This window comes from Achroia grisella, unplaced genomic scaffold (genome assembly GCF_030625045.1).
Source record: "Achroia grisella isolate CSIRO2021 unplaced genomic scaffold, CSIRO_AGI_Agris_v1 utg487, whole genome shotgun sequence".
Taxonomy (NCBI): Eukaryota; Metazoa; Arthropoda; class Insecta; order Lepidoptera; family Pyralidae; genus Achroia; species Achroia grisella.
Window position 1 is genome coordinate 2788883 of NW_026712891.1, and position 20554 is coordinate 2809436.

Below are 20554 nucleotides of genomic sequence, written 5' to 3' on the forward strand. Positions count from 1 at the left end.
ATATATTATTATCATGTAATACCGACTGATGTTACAGTGTTAAATAATTTTATTCGCCTGACAAGCTTCAATTTGTGTCCTTTGATCAATGAATAGCTACTTTACTTGGGTAGACCTTACACAGAAATTACATTTTCATCAATCCATGAATAATACGGGGAATAAAATAATCAACCGAATATATTCATGAGGCGAAACTACACTGCAAATATTACTGGGCCCGCCCACGATAAAGTTATAGTCATTAATTTAACATTAGTGTTGCCTTTTGTTTCAAATTGTATATAGTACGGAGAAAAAATATAACAAACAATGTGCGAATCATGTTTAGTAAACAATTTCATAAAGTGTATAGAGTAGGTTACACAATTACCTATATTGGTAGACATATATATTGTTATAATTAAAAATAAACAAAATATTGAAAACGCTTGAAAACTTAACCCTTTATTTTATAGCAGAGCCCGCGGTTTCACGTGCTAAAATTACAGCCTATTATGTTATTCTGATATATAAGTTCTATTGCTGTTATTTGCGTGAAAGAGTAACAAACATCCATACATACTCACAAAGTTTCGCGTTTACAATATTAATAAGATACGCGGTTTTTCTTAATTAATAATATCTATTAGATATAGATATTATTAATAAATCTGACTCTTCAATTGTGGAACAGTGAACTCATGTCGAGTTTTAATTACAAGATATATATAAGTTGTACTACAGTTACACGAACATGTCGTATAATATACTCACATGATATATCATCTTCTTCAAGATCTATACTATTAATTAGTATTTTTATCGTAAGTTATAACAATATACTAATAACTGAGGGACATTTAGTAGATAATTGTTTTTATCATTCTATATTATGAACTTAAAAAAACATTTATTAACAAATAAATGTACAGTTTAGATAAAAAATCTAAACTGTAGGTACAAGGTCCTTCATTTCTGGTATCGAACTATGTACCTAATTCTTAAATGGTTATGGTTATAATATGGAAATTGTAAATACGAATATTTCCAGTTTTTCTGTAATAATTATTATGTCCGCCTCTTAGTAATAGCACAGATAACATAATATTACATAGTCATAGTGTCTTTTTGCTTGTAATCAAATATTTCAAAAGAAGTAACTTTTGTAAAAATATACGTCGCTGTTTATGTTTTACTTATTGGGAAATAAATTAAAAATATATCAGTTATTGGTGACTGTACTAGTATATATGCATATATGTTTATTAACCCGCTAATGCCTAGCGCTGTGATTCGCCGTTAGCGAGCTATCGAACCAAAATTTGGATTGCATACATGCATGACCTGGTTTCACAATTTTATGATATCAGACAGTCACCTTAATTGCTAATGTAATATTTAAGTGGTAATTTACTGCAATTTCGTATATTTTTTTTTGTATAACTCATTAAAACCGCGTCTTATCCGTCACATTAATTGACGCAAAAACATTGAAATTTGCCTATAGCTACAGCATTAAAATTGTCATGAAAACCTTAAAGAATAATAGAGAAAATATTTTGTCTAAACTTCGGGGATCCTTTCAGGATATCTTCCAGGTAAATAATCAGGGTTATTGGGATTATACTTCCAAATAAGGTATTCCGGCTCATTAAGATACAGTGGTGGAATTTCATCACTGGGTTCCAACTCTTGCCCGATCAAGTTTTTATTGCGTTCCAGCAATTCATCAACTTTTGCTTGTGTTTCTTCTGATATATCTGAAATTATATACTTTTATTTGTAAATTGTACAACATGTATAATTTTGTTGTATAACTACTAAGACTGCAACTGATCATTGTGTGTACATCTAAAATATGTAACAAACACTATTAATCTAGGACTTTAGGAACGTGATAAAGCACAAAACTTGAATTTTTGTCTATTTACTTGTACCCACAAGTAAGCGCTATCACCAGAAACGACTCCACTATTTGGGTACAATTTTTACTAATGCATTGTGGTAAGATTAAAAAAGTCTGTTTGTGTTATTCTAATTGAATTACAAACAAAAAGTTATAATCTGAAACTATTGTTATTGCAAAACGTGTGTAGAGTCGCGGACCCAGCTTGTTAGTTATATAAATAATAAATTACTTACGAGTCCTACGCAAATCAATCCTAAGAACTTTCTTATTTTGTTCAAGGGCACTAACAAGGGTTTTTTCAGCTTCGCCAGATAAATCGTTAGCAGCCATATCTAATCTAGTCAGACCTCGATTCAAACTCAGAAGACCAGCCATCTATAAATGTAGGTAGTATATAATAATAATATCTCAAGACAATTCACATAGCTCCATCTAGTCCCAAGATAAGCAGAGCTTGTGTTATGGGTAATAGACAACTGATATAAATACAGAAATGCTTTTTTTCTAAAATACACACATAACACATATAGAAAACACTCAGACCGATACAAACAATTATGACATTTAGACAAATGTTTGTACCTAGGAATCGAACCCCATCAGAAATAAGGCGGTGTGCTAAACCAGTATTATAGAATTGAAATTATTAAATTTGTCAGTTAACTAGTATATAAATAAGCTTTGTTAAAGCGTCCATAAACGTAGGTACGAGATATAAATGAATAATCATGTCCAGTTTTAGTTGAATAGTATCTGTTATATTTAGAATTATCTTAAATGAAAATATTTTTTTGCCCTTTCCAATATAAAATAACATGTTAACCTTCTCTGCTGAGGCACCGTGAAATCCACATGAATTTACAATCAACGTCTGAGGTTTCTCTTTACAGCGTACAAATGCTGCAGCAAACATCGTCGCGCATTCTATTGACATTGGATTCAAACTGAAATCTGTATTTGACTTTATATATTTCTATATACTTACATAATTTAATGAACCAAAGCATAGTACTACGGTGTAAGGTAGACCCTATGGTGACCTTAAGGTCAGATTGTTATACATAAAAAAATACAGTAAAATTAAATTTAAAATAATATATATAAAATAAAACTAAGATTACGATTACCCAAAAGAATAAAGTACGAAAATTTATTACCTAGAAGTTCTATAGGAGCAGCCGGCTTCATCTGTAAAGCATACGCGATACCTTGTACTCCTACTTCCTTGAAACGATTATTAGCTATTCTCACTATTTTAACGTTTGTATGTATATGAATAAAACCGCCTAGTGCCTTCATTCCATAATCACCTATCTTACAGTGATTAAAATCCAACTCTTCAATACATTCCTTCTTTACCAAATTTTGCAATATGAGTTTTACTTTACAACAGTCCAAATTGCTTCTATTAATACGAAATATTTTTAAGTGACGTAAATCTTCGAAACCTCTACATAGTGATTCGCAGTCGGCCATAGAAAATTCGAAGTATCTAGTCAAATAGTTGTCGTTGAGATTATTAATGCCAAAAACTAAGGATATTTCTTGCAGATTATACAACTTGACCAAAACAGGCTCCAATGGGATATGATCATAAACTCTAGGTACGCTGAATGAGCAAGTATCCTCAACCACATTATCGTTAGGAATCGGCGGTGATGGTTGACGTACCATTTGCAGCTGTTTTAGGCCCAGAAAATAAATATACGGGCTGACCTAAAAAAAATATTAGTCTTTAATTTTACAATTTATCAACTTTGTTTAGTTAGTGAATATCAAATTATATTATTTACGAAGGTTTCTAATGATCTAGTCTATGTCCATCCAACCCTTCTCCTGGAACATACCCTATAAACTACCCATACATGTCATCTGTACAATTTTAGAAAAGTTTACATTAATGTTCATCTGATCCCGGAAGTTTATTTTCCACTAAACAATAATATTATCTTGATTATGTTGATCGAATTACAAAATATGATATATTATTTTGTTGGTCTTTTAATTTTGAGAAATTGTTGTATCGACATAGTACTGGTTTACATGTTACTATTTGTTATTGACAAATTAATTTAAGTAATTAAACCCTACCACATCACTATCGTAAATAGGATTTATACCTACTATATGTATAATAATGGCATATTTGAAAAATAGCGCTACACAACGTATAGAGAAATTTCAATTGTGATTTTAATAGACTATTTTGATAGACATAAATGTTAAACATAATCGGTGTTTGACACATGTAAATAAATGCATAGACCTAAAATAATATTTTACAGAGAATGAACGAGCAACTATTATGTTAGTGAGAGTCTCAGATTTGTTATACGTAATATTCATAGTTAATATTATAATTACCACTAATACCTATGAGTATGAGTTATGTGAGTGAGTTATTCATAAAAGCATATAATTGCAAAAAGTGGATATATACATGATATGGATTAATGAGTTAAAATATTAATAAATGTTTTATCTACCAATGTAGCAAGTTCAACCGCATCGTTTTCGATAAAGACATCCGGGTTTACATTCTCCAAATAGTCTTGAAGACATATACTTAAAAACGCCCCTTTCCAAAATGTAACACCAAGCTCTTTTCTAGATGGAAATTTCATATTAAATGACCTTTTCCAATATTGCTCATCCTGAATAATGGGAAAATTAAATAAAAAAAATTATACAGTTAAATTTTCTATATAATTATAATACTACAGATTTTTATGACAATAAACTGAAACTCTGGAATGCTGTTTCGAATGATATTCAATATACTGATAAATATAAATATCATCATTCTTTTAAATATTCTATTCTATATTTTGTTTATCTGTAGTTCTCTACAAAAAAAAATTTTTTTTTCTTGCAAAATGCAAACTTCTTGAACAAGCATAAATGGGTTCGAAGTGGAAAAGGGATAGTTTCTTTTTAATAATAAACAAAGATCACCTGAATATACCGAACGCTATACTTTAAGGGTATATCCGCAGGATATAAATCCATCAATATATCGATGTCTTTTTGCAGAATCTTTCTCAAAGGGTTAATTCTGTGGAATATTGTGGCGAGAACACGGGCAGCATAATACGTGAGTGGCGCAGGTGTGAGCTCATCATCCCATTCGAAATCTTCAGCCACTATTTTGCGAGGAACTTCAGCAACTGAGTTTTTCATAACCGCAGATGTGGCGTATGCTTCGCGTACGTTTTGTGATACTAAATAAGGTAACTTCATTTTTATTCTCTAAATTTTTATTACAAAACGTAAATGTTCATATAATTGTCAACTGAACATATAAGTTAATTCCAAAACTCTATTTAATATTGAATATTTTCTGTTTTGACTGTAATTTTAGACATTTAGTTTTTTATATTCAAAGCGGTTAAACTTAAATCATATTAGTTTTAATTAAAATAACATAACTTTGACTGACACATGTCAAGATTATGCGTTTATGTTATGTTATTATATCATAAATACAGTTATATCATTGTTAATTTATAAAATAGTAACGAATAGCAAATCGATTTATAGAATATAAGTTCATTTTGCTTGTCATGTTACATTGTAAAGTATCTATTTTTAACAGTAACAATTGCCATCTTCATTAAAAATAAACATATAAGTACCATATTTTCATATTCATATAGAAGCTCAATATACCGTATAGATATTACATGAAGGAATACCAAAAATATTCAAACGTAAATCTATAAATGCTATATTCTTTGTTACAGAATATCAATAAGTTATATTATCTGTAGGCAAAGTCCAAGTCGATGTCATTGTTGAAACTATATCGGGTGTCCCCGTAAGCGTTCGGATACGATCGGCTCAAAACATTGAAATGAATACACCCGGCATCTGTTTGGAGTGTTTGGTTTGTTTGTTATTGTAATATCAGTCGGCGTGCGCTAGAGTCACATTTCATACTTTACAATTATTGTAAGCAAATTGTTATAATTGAATTTAAAAAATTATAAATATGAATTCGAACAATAAAAATACGACCAAGAATCAGAATAATTCACAGTATTCAAGTTATAATCCATGGAATTTGTTCACACAGAGATCTCGTACGGAAAGTGAAAATAGTACCAGCTCTACCAGTTCCCAAAATTACCAATCAGGCAAGTCATGCTTTAAAACCTGTTTATAAAATACTTTACAATCAATATAAACATTAATTTAAAATTATATGTTATTTGAAATAAAGTTTTAAATTGATACTATAATACCTCATTATTCCATTACTTATCCCATGCACAAATATAATCATTTTTTACATCGTAATATTTATATATTCACAATTTAACTAAAATTTTATATGTATTAGAATAATGACAAATTTATATATTTTCCGTTATCCATAGCAATACATATAGGTAAGTACCTACTCATGCATTTTATAGGCATGAAACGAATCACGTAGGTTGATATTCCTTGTAACAGCTGTTTTAGTGTTGATATTTATTCACATTTGTCCCAAACATTACACCCGCATTATGTGGATACAGCTAAGTAAATTAAAGTAATATTTTCGTCTATAAATACGTAAAAAAATATGATATGACACTGCCCTCCGTTGATACGTAATCTACCCAAACATAAACATCTGATCCATGAGGTTCACACTATCGGTTACATTGTGGGCTTAGTACTGTATTTTATTACTAAAAAACAACAATTCTTCAATTACATACGTAGGCATATACTAATTTTATAACAAACTTACCTAATTTTTTTCCACGATATTTCTGGTTTTGTTAACTACCTAATTGTGTTATTTATTATGGTGTTGACACTTTATTTGTTAGCACAAAACTAAAATTGATTTATTATATAACGGTTTTAATTGCAGGTGGTTTAGAAGACTGCGACTATTAAACTTTTTGCCGTTTACTATTTTTAGATGGTGACATTCACCTTCTGTAATTTAGATTCCTATTAGTATAGTTATTATGAAACAGTATTAGTTCAGGTTGCAGCATAATTACCTAAATATTTAGTAGCTTTACAGCCACTACTACTACTAATATTTCGTGTTTTATGCTCTTCTGTCATGCCATCTTCATGTCATCTTCTGTCATCTTCTGCATGAAGGTGAGAGGAAAGAGATATTTATGGATGCTGGGAATAACATTTGTACACAATAATTAGTTAGGATGTAATATTACAATATGTACATATATACAACATATGTCCTACCTGACAATCTTCTTATCTTTTGTACAGGTCATATAAATCGTATTATTAGGCAAATTTATAACTGTAAGCAACAAATAGCAAATTCGTTATTATAAGTGTAAGTTAGCTCAATTAAAATAAAAATACGACGTATCTGTAATCAATAGTGATCATATAAAAATGTATTTTCGATTTTGATATCATACATTTTACTTCAGTACATATGTATCTACTTAATTTATTTATTTTAATATATTCATACGTACTCTACAAAAACTGATATTTTAAGAATATTGCATCTAGATCGAACGTGGGTTTATAAATGTTACTTCCCAGTATTTCAATGACACTAACAAACCAGTTTAATGGTTTACCGTGATTACTAAATATTTAACAATATGTTAGTGTTCGGTGCCTTTTAATTGACTTAACTGGTACCTAAATAGTTTAATATTAACTTTAAATAAAGTTTCTGTGAACTAAGTTATTTTAACTTAGTAGCTTCTAAATTATATAATAATATGTGTGATTAACATGTTATTGTTATAACTTTGTTTTTGGTTTAAATAAATTCTTTAATTCTTTAATGATCGGTTCATTTTAGCTCCCAATTAGCAACGTTAATATATAATTATATTAATAGACAGTAAATTTACATTTAATATATAAATATAATATACCCGTATTTATATACAAAAAATAGAAAGAAACAGAAACCATCTTTCTGATTAAAGCCTTACATCTACAGAATACATGTAATTTTAAAATGTCAATAGGTACGTCTAGTCGTTGTTTCAATATTTTTATTCTCAAGCTAGAACCTTCAACCTTCAACGGTTAAGGTAACAACATTCAAGCAATCTAATAGCCTAAGTGGCAATGAATATTCGACCTTAATTTGTTTTTAAATGACATAACTTACATTTTAAATACACGTAATTAAAAAAGACTTTTTTGTATGTAGTATAAACTTTATATTTATTTTAGTAGTAGAGTTATCTTATAAATAAATTCGTGTAGTATAATGTAATATGTGTAAAATAATTGCACTAATATTAACGTAATATATGTACCCAATATTGTATCATTAGTTTTAAAGATTTTTAAAACTTATTAAGATACGAGCAGGATCATGTTATAGTCAGAAAAAATGGTTTATCATATTATTATATATTTTGTTCTCCCCTGAATTTCTTTTGTATTTTCTCTTATTTTTAATACATTTTACCTAAAAATGCATCTTTAATAATGCGTATAAAGCAAATAATTCTGCCACTAAATAATAAATGTATAAAAATGGCGCCCTAAGCGCCCTATGCAGCAAGAATCACAATTTGGATAATGTGGAAGTTTACTAGCATCTACTAATATTGGGATCCTCAGATGGAGCCATTCCATGAAAGTCGAGTTTCTGGAAATCTCTTTTTAGTGCGTAATTTTCTCTTATGTGTTTCTCTTTGTTTGATCAGTTTTTATTTAAAGGTACATGGCTATATTACTAATACAGTAATTTCAGAATACCTACTAAGCTTAGACCTTTTATAGTAGGTAATTATCATATATTACATAGTTATTTACAGAAATAACACAGCATATTGTCCTGTTGTAGGTACACAATTCGAATCAATTCAGAGACCAACGAGCAAAAACAATGAGGAGTATTTGTGGATGATGTAAGTAATTCTGTTTATATAAATAATTATTAATTAATTAAAATAATACTTAATAATAAATGGCAAACACTAATTGGTAAGTGGTAAGCATTGTCTATATACAACAACAGCGCTACGGACATCACATTTCATCATATGATATCTGTGATACAACTGAACAGTTGAAATTCCATGTATTAATGTGAGGAATGAAAATGTTTGTTCTGACTAAACGATAACACAAGAAAAACACACCTGCCTACAGAATGGTTCATTAATATAAGAATAAATAAGACCCGAAGCTCTTAAGCATCTCTTAGCACATTTACACTATACAAATATTATTGATGTGGGAGAAGAAATAAGATTCGCCAGTGTGTATATAATACTTGTACATATGACTTTTCTGTTACGAGGACGTGCTATGCGTATACGCGTGTCCCTTCTTATTTATGGTTAAAATTTTATCGATACATGTTTATTGTTATAAGTTATGCATAATTGTGCATATGCGGCATATTTAAATAGCTAATAAGAAACATACAGCCTACCATATATTTTTGCTTCTATATTATATCATTTTTATTCCTTATTCTTTGTTTTAATGGCCAAGCGTATTTTGGCTCCTCAAGGAAAAAATTATTCACCTTCCTCAAGGAAGATACCTATATTATATCTCCATATCGTCAATGTGTGTATATAATGTGTTTTTGAAATGTTTATGATAAACTCTGGTCAAATACCCTCTGCAAATATAGTCAAGGTCATTCAGTCACAACACATTTAGCAAATTATTAATACTCCATACAAAAATAGTTTGTTTGCCAACTTTGTTTCGTTTTCATTTTTATTATTCCCAGTCTGTGTTGATCTACGACTGAATTGAAAAATAGTGGGAAATAGATTAATATTATTAATAGACGATTTTAGAAATGTAAATTTTTATTACAGTTTTAAAGATTATGAGTGGTTTTTTTGGTACAAATATGGGGTATGAAATTCTTAGTATAGATGTAGGATACCTATTATACATTATATTAACTATTCTTTATCTATAAACAAATACAGTTACCATTGTAGAACGTAAGCTGCCAGTTAATATCTGTATGCAACAATTTAAAATAAGTTTTTTACTACTATCGTCTTGTTCACAAACGAACCGACTTTTTTTATAAAAACTTTTCCGATTAAAAACCGTTCATTAGTGAGTTTTCTAAAATATAGAATAGATCTAAAAAAATCCAGTAGAATTGAGAACTTCATCCTTAAAGTTGGTTCTAATTAAAAATGATTTAATTACTCATTCTTTCATGATAAAACAAACATCCTAATATTAGCTAACTATTCAAATTGCCTACACCCTACACACGCGTTAAATGGTACAAAACGAGGATTCATAGCGAGCAATTGCAAAATGCTGGCTTATTAGCAATAATGGTAAATCTAGAAGGTCGACCGGTGGCCGGCATTGCAGCTGCAGAATTGCAGCGTTCTCACTCCGCCGTTGGCAGCGGCCCATGTGCGAAAGAGACGAATCACCTCGCTTGCCTCTCGCTGGTGTGGTGTCGAAACGCTTGTTGCGTGCTCCGCACCGCCATCGCCACCGCTCTCGCAAAACAGTTCGCGGTTGGACCACACTCAAATAGACCAGACCAGTTTTGTGCTTCAAAAGTGACAGTGATGTGTACAATAGAATAGAGTTACATAATACTGGGACACCTATCTGTGCGCAGTCAAAGGATGTGCTCGCTGCTGTTAGTATTCTTTGTTTACATTTTGCAGACACGTGGTTAAGCGTAGTAACGCCGAGTGGATATAAGCATATCTATCTATGTCTAAAAAATCCAGGATTGAGTTAAAATATTTTTTTGTAACTCTACCGTTGGTCACGTTTGTTGTTTGTTTTGTTTGTTGTTTTTGGCTACTCGTAGATCACTTTTACAATGATTCCACGTTCATGTATTACTTAGCGCCCTATAAAACAACTTTTTGGAACACCTCATCGGAATTATAACTAATTATCTGAAGTTATTTATTTTTCATGCGAGAAAATTAGCAGACGAGGTTGGTAGGACTGCCTATCTAATTAAAAGCTAATCGTTATCAAGAACATACACTTTGCGATCAGGTATCATCCTACTCCATATTCATTTTACTCCTAATGAGCTAATATTTCGTAGAACTGAATTGCAAATGCAATGCCTCGGGCGCTTAGTAATTTCATTACTATAACCTCACCTTCTAAACCAGTATTGCCAGTAAAACTAACTAAGCAGCTATGTCACTTATATATTTCTAAATGCCGGGTAATGCTAATTTCTGTAATAAGCAAAAGTATAAAATACAATATTAATTCCTTAGGAATGTATACCTACTAGTTTTAACGACTACTGGAGAACTTTATTTACAGCATACTATAATCACAGATAACAATATTATACACTAAAGTGGATATTGTTAACTAGTTATATAGTACTTTATGCCCTTACATCGTAAGATTCCAGTGCATGTGAGTTGCGCCAAGCCAAGCATCCAATGTCACCAAACCGGTTCTTGGTCATCCTTAGGAAGTAGTACCGCGACGTGAGATATATGATTTGGAAATAAACGTGTTGCATACATGATCATTTTCCGTTTTAATACAAAAATTGCCTCACGTATTACGCTTCGTGTTTCGCCTATTTATTGAAAATTGAAATAGTACGCAATAGTAATTTGCAACGATTGACTAGTGTTTTTTTTATAAAATGGTGATCTATATTGTGTCGTAATTTTAACATGTGCAATAAGGTAAATGAAATATTTTTAATTTTATGTATTAGTGTTGTAATTTTACATGTTTTCAATAGGTATTTAAATCTTTTTATAACCTAAAAATATTTTCCAATAAATACGGTAGTTCACTGACACCCAACATACGAACGAAAACAAAAATAAACAACACATAACAGTGCATAACTATGACAACATCAACATTTACCTACATTTAGAATTGCAACTAAGTAGATTATTAGCACGCGCATCAACCAAATTGATTTAATTGCAGGTATATAGGAGGCATGCACTGCTATAAGTAGTATCCGTAAATCCTCAAATTGTTTAATTTTCAACCAAAAGTTTATAATAATAATGCAATAAGATTTTTACGTTTATAATTTTGAAATTGATCTTTTCTTTATTAAAATATACTAGCTGCCTATCGCAACTTCGGCTGCATCATACTTACTTAACATTTACCTTTATATATTTCACCTAATTTACATGATGTTTTTCAATTATAGCCGATGTGTTAATCCGATGTATAAGCCATATTACTATGACGTTTCCTCAAAAGTCGTTTTCACGTGAAAGAGCAACAAACATCCATCCATCCATACTCACAAACTTTCGCCTTTATGATATTAGTAATTAATATATTAATTTAGGTAAGCGGCGGGTAACCGCTTACTGTCAAATAGAATTGCTGGTTGGCCATTCCAATAACATGAAAATAAATATAATAAGACTGTTGTAATAAATATTTATAGATTTTTGACATGTACTTATGTATTTATTTAAACAGAATCCATATCACGAGCAAATATAAATTTACAGATAAAATCTACTTATTGGAATAATATAAAAAAAGTTGGCTTGCCTTCAAAGTTAGTAGTAGCTACACGTGGTAGGTACACATACGCCTGTACTGAAATGGAATGGGCTAACACGATCTCTTATTTTAATTTGCGTTTATATTTACGTAAATATTTTTATATTATGTACATTTTTACTAATGTATGTTTACAGCTGTTGTAAATAGTAAAAAACAATACGATTGTTATAATCTGTGCTACGTCTCCATAATGACTAGATGGTGTCATACACAAAGTATGTCATTGGGCAATGTTAGAAAAAGACTATAGTTTCATAATTCTGAGCCGTAACTTGCACAAACAACAATTGCATTGTCATTTTCTTAAACTCATTTGCTCCGAATATTCAGATTAGAGAAATAGTGCCGAGTTCACTTTCTGTAAATAAATAACCCTGGACAATTAACATAGCGCAATATAGTCCACTGGTAAGCAGAGCTCGGAAGATTTTTCTATCTACTTGTAACATACATAATATACATAGAAAACATCCAGATCAATACTAACAATCATACTCATGAATACAAATGTTTGCACCTTACGAGGAATCGAATCGGCGACCATTGGAAGTAAAGCTAAACCATCCGAGGCCATCAGTTTCTGTAACATCCTAATTTAGCTTCCACCTAACTAGGGAGAATTCAGTGACCTGAGTTGTTCAATTTCACCTCAATTAAGTGGATTTAAAAATACACCTAATACTTACTGGTATTGTGTAATAAAAAATATTGTAGGATTAATGTTAAGATAGCCTGAAACTACATATGTTAAATAAACAATTGAAAATAGTCATTTATTCCATTGACTGAAAATGAAAATATTATAAATCTTCCATATTGAACCCTCTTGAAGTATCAGACACGTAAACATTGCTAAACAAAGGGTTCGTTATTGACAATAAACTGTTCATTAAATTGCAAGTAAAGCAAAAAGTAGGCTATTGTTCTACAAAGAACTGCATCCAATTTATGTAGTTATTTGAACTGCTAAGTGTACCTACAGGTTTTATATCGTAATAAATAACTTTGATCGCTATCTAGAAAGTGGTATTAGTAAAGTATTAGTCAAACAAAAACATGAACATTATGAAAAATATTTTGAATGTTACCACATAAATAGCTAAAACAGTGATATCGCGAGTATCGACCTTACTTATTGATTTGTTTCCACTCGACTATTTCCAGAATGAGCACAGCCATAATATTTTAGTTTATTTAAGATAAATCAATACGAAAATAGCATGGAACTTGACCTAGTCGATTCGATACAAAAAAGTAAAACCATCACATTGTAATAATATGTTAATATAATAGTTTACACTTAGCGATCTCCCGTCTGTTACAATTTTATTATCTCTCTGACAGCTACTAAGATGATTTCAAGATAGTTATATTTAGTAACAAAGAAGTAATGTAAATCTTCGTAGGTTTTCGTTATTCAAGAAAAACAACTCACTAAAATGTATATTTGACAAAAAGTATTATATTATGTTATATAATATTTGCTGTGTACTTAATAAAAAGCAATAAACTGTTTCTTTCTCTCGTGACTTTTTTTATTAAAATTTAAATGAACGATGTAATTTTTTATATACTTGTTATATTGTGCACAAAATTGTTCTTAAAAACTTAAAAGATTGATGAAATGATTACTCATTATTTCTGAATCCATACTAAAATTACAAACTCTACAGTCCTATAGTAATTTTAAAACTACAGGTACTTGCACTATCGCTAAGTATCAAATCAAGTGAAGCGAATGAAACGAGTGAAACGCATGGTGTGAAACCACGCGTTTCACTCATCGTTTTATTTCAAAATTCCATGAACATAGTTTTGTCATATGAAATGAACCAGCGAAACGTAGGCGATACGAAATTATTTACATTACAAAAGACCTCTTTTACTGCTTGAAATGTAATCCTACAATAACCTAAGTTCTTTTTATTTTTAAAAGAAGTAATCGATTTAACTTTTTATTTGTTGATTTAATCATGGTCATTGTTGATATAATTAAAGGATAGTTATCAATCTTCAAAATAATGCGAGCTTAAATATAACGCATAACTTATAATTTATATAAATTTAATAAAGATGGAAAAATTATCTTTTCAATATTTAGGAGATTCCCGTGTTCAGCGTAGGTGGCAGCATACGATTAGATTCCTTTCCAAAAATATTACATGATATCTATACCCTATATTTCATTCGAGGACATTTATTATTATTAATCAGGAACTATTTGTGTTTATATGTACAGGATTAGCACACAACTGATGCCAGATTATAGTATATCAGTAATAATATTCCTTATTACTAACGTATTTAGATAAGATATTTACATGTAAAATATATGACAAATTGACGTCATAGTATACCTATTGGTACAACGATACCAATGCCAACCAATGTTAGTATAGTGTTATTAGAGCTCAGTTAAGAATTCACGTAGATTCGAAGGTAATCGACCTTTACACATTGCGTGTTTTACACTACCGACCAGTATTTAAAGGTCTATATTATGAAATAAGAGGTACATTATTACATGTAGTACCAATGATAAGTAGAACCAAAAGATTATTTCTACTTATTCTCCCGCCACGTGAGTTTTATACAATTAGGATTTAGGATTTGTGTTTAAAATTTATGGTAATTAATGAAAATTTGTAACGATATTTGGATGTGTCACGCTTGTTTATGATTTTATTAAAATATGTCACATCACAATACTAAATTGGCACATAATTTGCTTTTATTCTAATTTAAATAAACATGGTGGTGTACGTTTGTCATAGTAAACTGCATTATTGGGATATAAACTTCTCATTCATAATATTTAAAGTTAAAATTTGAACAAACAAAAATGGAATAAATCCTGGATTAATAAAATATACAATTCATTTACCTATTTATTTAGTAACACAATTCTAATTATTACTTATAAATACTCATATAGAGGAAATAGTCAAATTCATTGGGCTGTGTACGCTCGTTAAAATATTAATGATAAGGTTTTCTTCCTGAATTGTCAAACAAGCGGGTGTTCATTGTTCCTTTCAGGTGATTATTATAGTTGTTGTAATTAGGAATAATGATACAGTATATATCAGTAGGTCGCAAACAAGATATGAAATGAGCTTACATTTATGTTTACATACGAGTATATAACTAGTACGCCACTTCGACCTTATGTACAAAAATACCCTTTTCTATGCCCTAAGTTACATTTCATCATAACATGTATGTTATGATGATTTGTAGAGTCATTAAATAAGTAAGGATAACTACAAGACAATACAAGAACAATCAGCATCATTAGTATTATCATAATTGTGTATAATGCCATCAACAATATGCTGGTAGAACACACGTGTTTTGCCTCTTAAGTAAAGTGCTCATTAAAATATCCAACTCTACCCGAGTTAATATATGGGCACGTATTCTCTAATGTTGGGTTTATTTCTAAATATATAATACTAAATATAAAAGAAAAGGAGTGACATTTATTTGAGAGTGAAATAAGAATAATATTTGGTAAAAAATGTTGTAATATTTCTTAATAACTCTATATATATCTTTGAAAGTAGTCAGAACGCCTAATTTTAAACATGGACTGTAAATGACCAATTAAATTAATATATTAAAGAAAGTCAAAATTTTAATTTAATATTATACATAACTATTATATAATATTAAATTAAGATTAAGATAACTAATAATATTAGTCTACCTGTATTTACCTAAATACTAACTGTTCCTTCTGTAATTATAATATAATGTTTAAAATAATTATATTTAGGTATTCAGTCTATAATTTTACAAAATTGGTTATTAGAGTCTCGCCGTCAAGAAATATGATTAAATATGACTAATGAAATTTTCAAGAAATCATTCTCAATAGGTACTATACAAAAGTATTAAGATTATCTTGCTAGATAATAGATAAAAAAGACGTGGTAGACAGAAATTTGCAAACTACATAGAGATACTAATTATAATGTTATATAGTAAATATTTAATAGTTATACCTAAAAAAATTTATAACATTATTATATTAAATTTCTTTATATATAATATAGGTATTACGGTCCATAATCTATAAACCAAAGTTAGTTAGTTTATTGTTGTATAATAATTTAAAAATATCATTGCATAATTTTCATTTGTCGAATTCTGTTATTACTTATTTATGTTATTTGGAAAACTTATTCAGTCACTTGGCATCAGGGAAATTTGAAATATTGTTTCTTTTGTAACTATTTAGATTCCAAATTTTAATTCAGATCAGCATCCACATAATTTCTAAAATGATGATAGGATATGGCGCTAGGCAATGTGACAAAAAATGCGCAGAACACAGTAAAGAACATAGTTTCAACATTTTATTATTGCTGTAAAAACTTACTACCTATTACATTAGAGCTGTAAATAATGGCAGCCGACGATAAAATTTATTGTGCAGCTTGAACTTAACCTACTTCAACGTAGCAATGTTAAATTGTGTTTTACAGCGGCTCGTCGTATCGGCCAGTCTAATGGAAGATGCAACAATGCCTTTTTGTTTTTATTTCTAATTTAAATTTTTTAAGGCCCTGTACCTAATAAAGTGGTAACAGATAAATATCAGCTGTATTTTTATTAATCTGAAAGATTTAAGTACTTGCCTTGGCCGCATTAAATTATTTCAGATTTTATTATCTGATATCGATCGACGCGACACAATTAATCTACCACGTTTATCTACAAGTTCTTGAAATTTTACTCTATCTGTACTGAGTAGGAGGTGTCTAGATGACGGAGCTTGATATAATATCAGAGTCTTGTTCTAATTTAAATTCAACATATTTACACGAACCCGCGATCTGCGTTAATATTTTAGAATGTCTGTTATTCGAATATATAAATAAATGGAATAAATAAAAACACTTATTTTTTTAATATTATTATATTTTCCAGTATATACGTAGAGTTGTACAACACATACAACATATTAATAAATCAGGACATGCTATATGCTGTAACATGTCAAGACTAATATACCTTAACTAATGAATAGAAAGCAATTTATACAACTCCTACATCACATTAGATAAAACATCCCAAAAGTCTGAAGAAGTTTACTGTTAAAGTGCTAGTCGGTCGAATTGCCAAGTTACCAAAAAAGTTCTAACATGTTCAGAACACTTAAACTATTAATGATCTTATACCGTTTAGGATAATGTCAATTAATGTAAACCTCCCCCTAATGACCATGATAGAGAACTATATTATTAAGCTAAAGGATAGGATAAGGGGCTCATGGATCGCGGGTCCAGGAGATATTTCAACGTCGCTTTGTACAAAGCAAGAAGGGATTTGCTTTATATAACCCACCGAGTTCAATAAGCCTCCTGCGCTTAAGACGTAATATTAATAGACTAGTATATTTTTAGCCTGAAATTATACCAGAAAATGCTAGTGAATACCTTAAGTAATGTTTTTAGACTCTTTGACCATTCTTTCATAGAGAATAACAAAAGATATGTTACGCTACAAATTAATTCACGGTTTAAACTGAAACTAATTGAAGAATATACAGTTGTAGATACATTTAAAGTACACTAAAAAGAAATAGAAAAAGTAGAGAAATAAAGATGAAGTCTTATCTCACACATCTTACATATTAACTGTAATATATTATGTGTAGGTATTATTTGTTGTCAGAATGAACACTTAATTTAGCAAATGTGAACATAATTAGGCCATGTTCTTAGCATTATTACGAAACAGTGACATTTCGCAGAGCAAATACAAGAAAATAAGTGGGACTTTGTGTTAGTAATCCATTGTCTCCTAATTTAGATGAAAATTCTGGCTATTTGTTACTATAGCTTTTTTTATTATTTTAAGTAAAATGAACGAAATCAGACAGTTATTATGTCGTACTTACTATATTTTAACATAAACATTAATAATATTTTAGATAACTTACATGTTACGTCTGTCTGACTGTCTGTTTCATACTTTTTCACGACTAAAAAGCAGAACGGATTTTAACGAAATTTAATATAGAGATAGATTTTACGTATTAATTCTACATGAGATGAACATAGTTTATATTTTAAGTCAATAAAAAGCAGATGAAGTCGCTGAGAATTAGAGTAAACTATGTAACTATATGTGTATATACCTACTATATTTATAAATCGATGTAGCTAATGAAAGAAGTGTTTACCAATATATAATATATAGGTACCTAATTATTCTCGACAATCACAACATACACAAATACAATTACGTGGGATGCAATTTCATTACTGAAGCTAAATGAAATTAATTTCACTCAAATGTTCTGGCAGCGATCCATTTCCTGTGCGATCGTGTATCAGACATCACACGCATTTTGAATATTATAAAATCATTGCCAAACATATGACGTGAGATGAAAGTGCATAGGCGAGAAAACTGTTTGTGTTATAGTCACATTATCACAATTTATTAAACACACATATCTAAAGATCATATCAGATATATGATCGCGACGTAATGACAATAAATGATTATAACATTAAGGGCTCAATAATAAATATTTGATTTGTATAAATGGTTGAATATTTAATAAAACAATGTCATTTATACATATTAGATTAACGAAACAGATATAGCTACATACTAAATAACCAATCATGTTAATCAAATTGTCTTCATTAAGACGACGCATCGCAAATATTGATGATAATGATCTCAATTTTTCTCAGCAATTACAATCCATTCCGGAGCGGAAATTTATGTATTTCATTTTTCATATCGTTGATATAATTTTATACATTCTCGTTACATGATTGATTAACTTTTGTAGCAGAAGAAAAAATCTCAGAGAATGGTCTTATAAAACATAGATTTACATACATATATTTTTTTTATGACAATTCAAACAAGATCAATAAAATTAATTACTTTGAGGTAAACAGGATACATATCTAACCATTTTCTTTTGGTTTTCATATCTATTCAGTTTTTATGAGTAATATCTTGTACTAATATAACTACTGTCAAGTACAGGTTTACATATATGTGTATATTTATATTTAAATTCGATTATTTCGATATTACATTTCGATAATAAATAGTACCTACCAATATGTATAGTTTATGAACATATTTAATTATTAGTGCGTATCAAATAAATATTTATTACTAGATTGCTACAATATTATACAAACTGTAATAACTAGGTCAATGCGCAAGTTATTTAAATTATGGAATGCCAGTGAACCAAAGTCGTAAGGGACAAAATTTTTAATATTTATATTTCTATGTTACTTAAAAAACAACTCGCTTCGCATTTTATTCAATGGTTTTTTTAGCTTGGCTCCTACAGTGTGATTATAAATATCCTATTGCTATTATATATAACTTTCTTTTTGTGAATTAAAGTATTAAATTCAAAAAGATTTAATCAAATCGAGATTGATTTGATTAAATCTTTTTGCATTTAATAGTTCCAGATATTAGTTCGATTAATCAAACTATTTAGTTTAATATTAATTATCTATATAAAAGTCATTTCTAGACGCCACTTTTCATGAAACTTGGTTATAATACTTAATAATCATAATAAAGCATCAATCACCATTTTTTAGTTCGGTATTATTATTGTATTAGTCGTTTAATGAAGACTAATCATTACCATCATTGTCATAATTAAAATGAGCAAACACTATTTAGTATTCAAGGCTAACGAGTAATGTGCAATGTCCATTAAATCTTCCTGTATATAACGGCAATCAGAATTATGATAGATGGCAGCGTAGCATGTGCCTGAATATTCCTTTAATTGGAAATGGCGCATATTAATTCAACTCAATGTATGTTAACATCCCGCTGCATTTCGTTAGGCAATCAAGAGATAATAGTAAGTAGGTTTAGTTGACTTTTGTGAACATCATTTTATGTAACACGCATGGGTTTCAAGTTCGTATATCTTTTGGTGGTCATGATCACGGAACAGACAATCACTACTTTATATAGTACTTACACAATACTACAATTAACAAAGCGATAGGTATCCATACCTAAATTAGAATTATTTGCAAATTTGTGAGATTTTGTTACATTTTGAAGTCATAAGTGCCCAACCATTTGTCATGATATTTAATATTTTCAATGAAGCATTTGTGATGAAGAAGGTCATAAACTATTACTATT

The 20554-nt window shown here is 29.5% G+C and overlaps 2 protein-coding genes across 2 annotated transcripts in view; one reads left to right on the top strand and one right to left on the bottom strand.

Moving 5' to 3' along the window:
• Nucleotides 1–1528: 1528 nt before the first annotated feature.
• LOC131845991 (dynein regulatory complex subunit 5-like) lies at nucleotides 1529–5284 on the bottom strand. The gene is made up of 6 exons (XM_059195182.1): nucleotides 4847–5284; nucleotides 4378–4545; nucleotides 3049–3607; nucleotides 2715–2842; nucleotides 2125–2266; nucleotides 1529–1742 (listed from the first exon to the last, which is right to left on the bottom strand). Exons 1-6 carry the CDS (start codon nucleotides 5129–5131, stop codon nucleotides 1546–1548), a joined length of 1479 nt encoding a protein of 492 aa, XP_059051165.1. The 5' UTR covers nucleotides 5132–5284; the 3' UTR covers nucleotides 1529–1545.
• Nucleotides 5285–10313: 5029 nt separating this feature from the next.
• LOC131845882 (uncharacterized) overlaps nucleotides 10314–20554 on the top strand; it is a 28289-nt gene continuing 18048 nt past the window's right edge. The window contains exon 1 of the mRNA XM_059195031.1: nucleotides 10314–10490. The gene's annotated coding sequence lies outside the window, so the exon portion shown is untranslated. The remainder of the gene's footprint in view (nucleotides 10491–20554) is intronic.

Coding starts and splice junctions, on each gene's coding strand:
- LOC131845991 (XM_059195182.1), bottom strand. CDS start 5,131: ATGAAGTTACCTTATTTAGTATCACAAAACGTACGCGAAGCATACGCC. Junction 2,843..3,048: donor TGCTCCTATAGAACTTCTAG/GTAATAAATTTT, acceptor AGTCAAATACAG/ATTTCAGTTTGAATCCAATG. Junction 2,267..2,714: donor ACGGTGCCTCAGCAGAGAAG/GTTAACATGTTA, acceptor CTACATTTATAG/ATGGCTGGTCTTCTGAGTTT.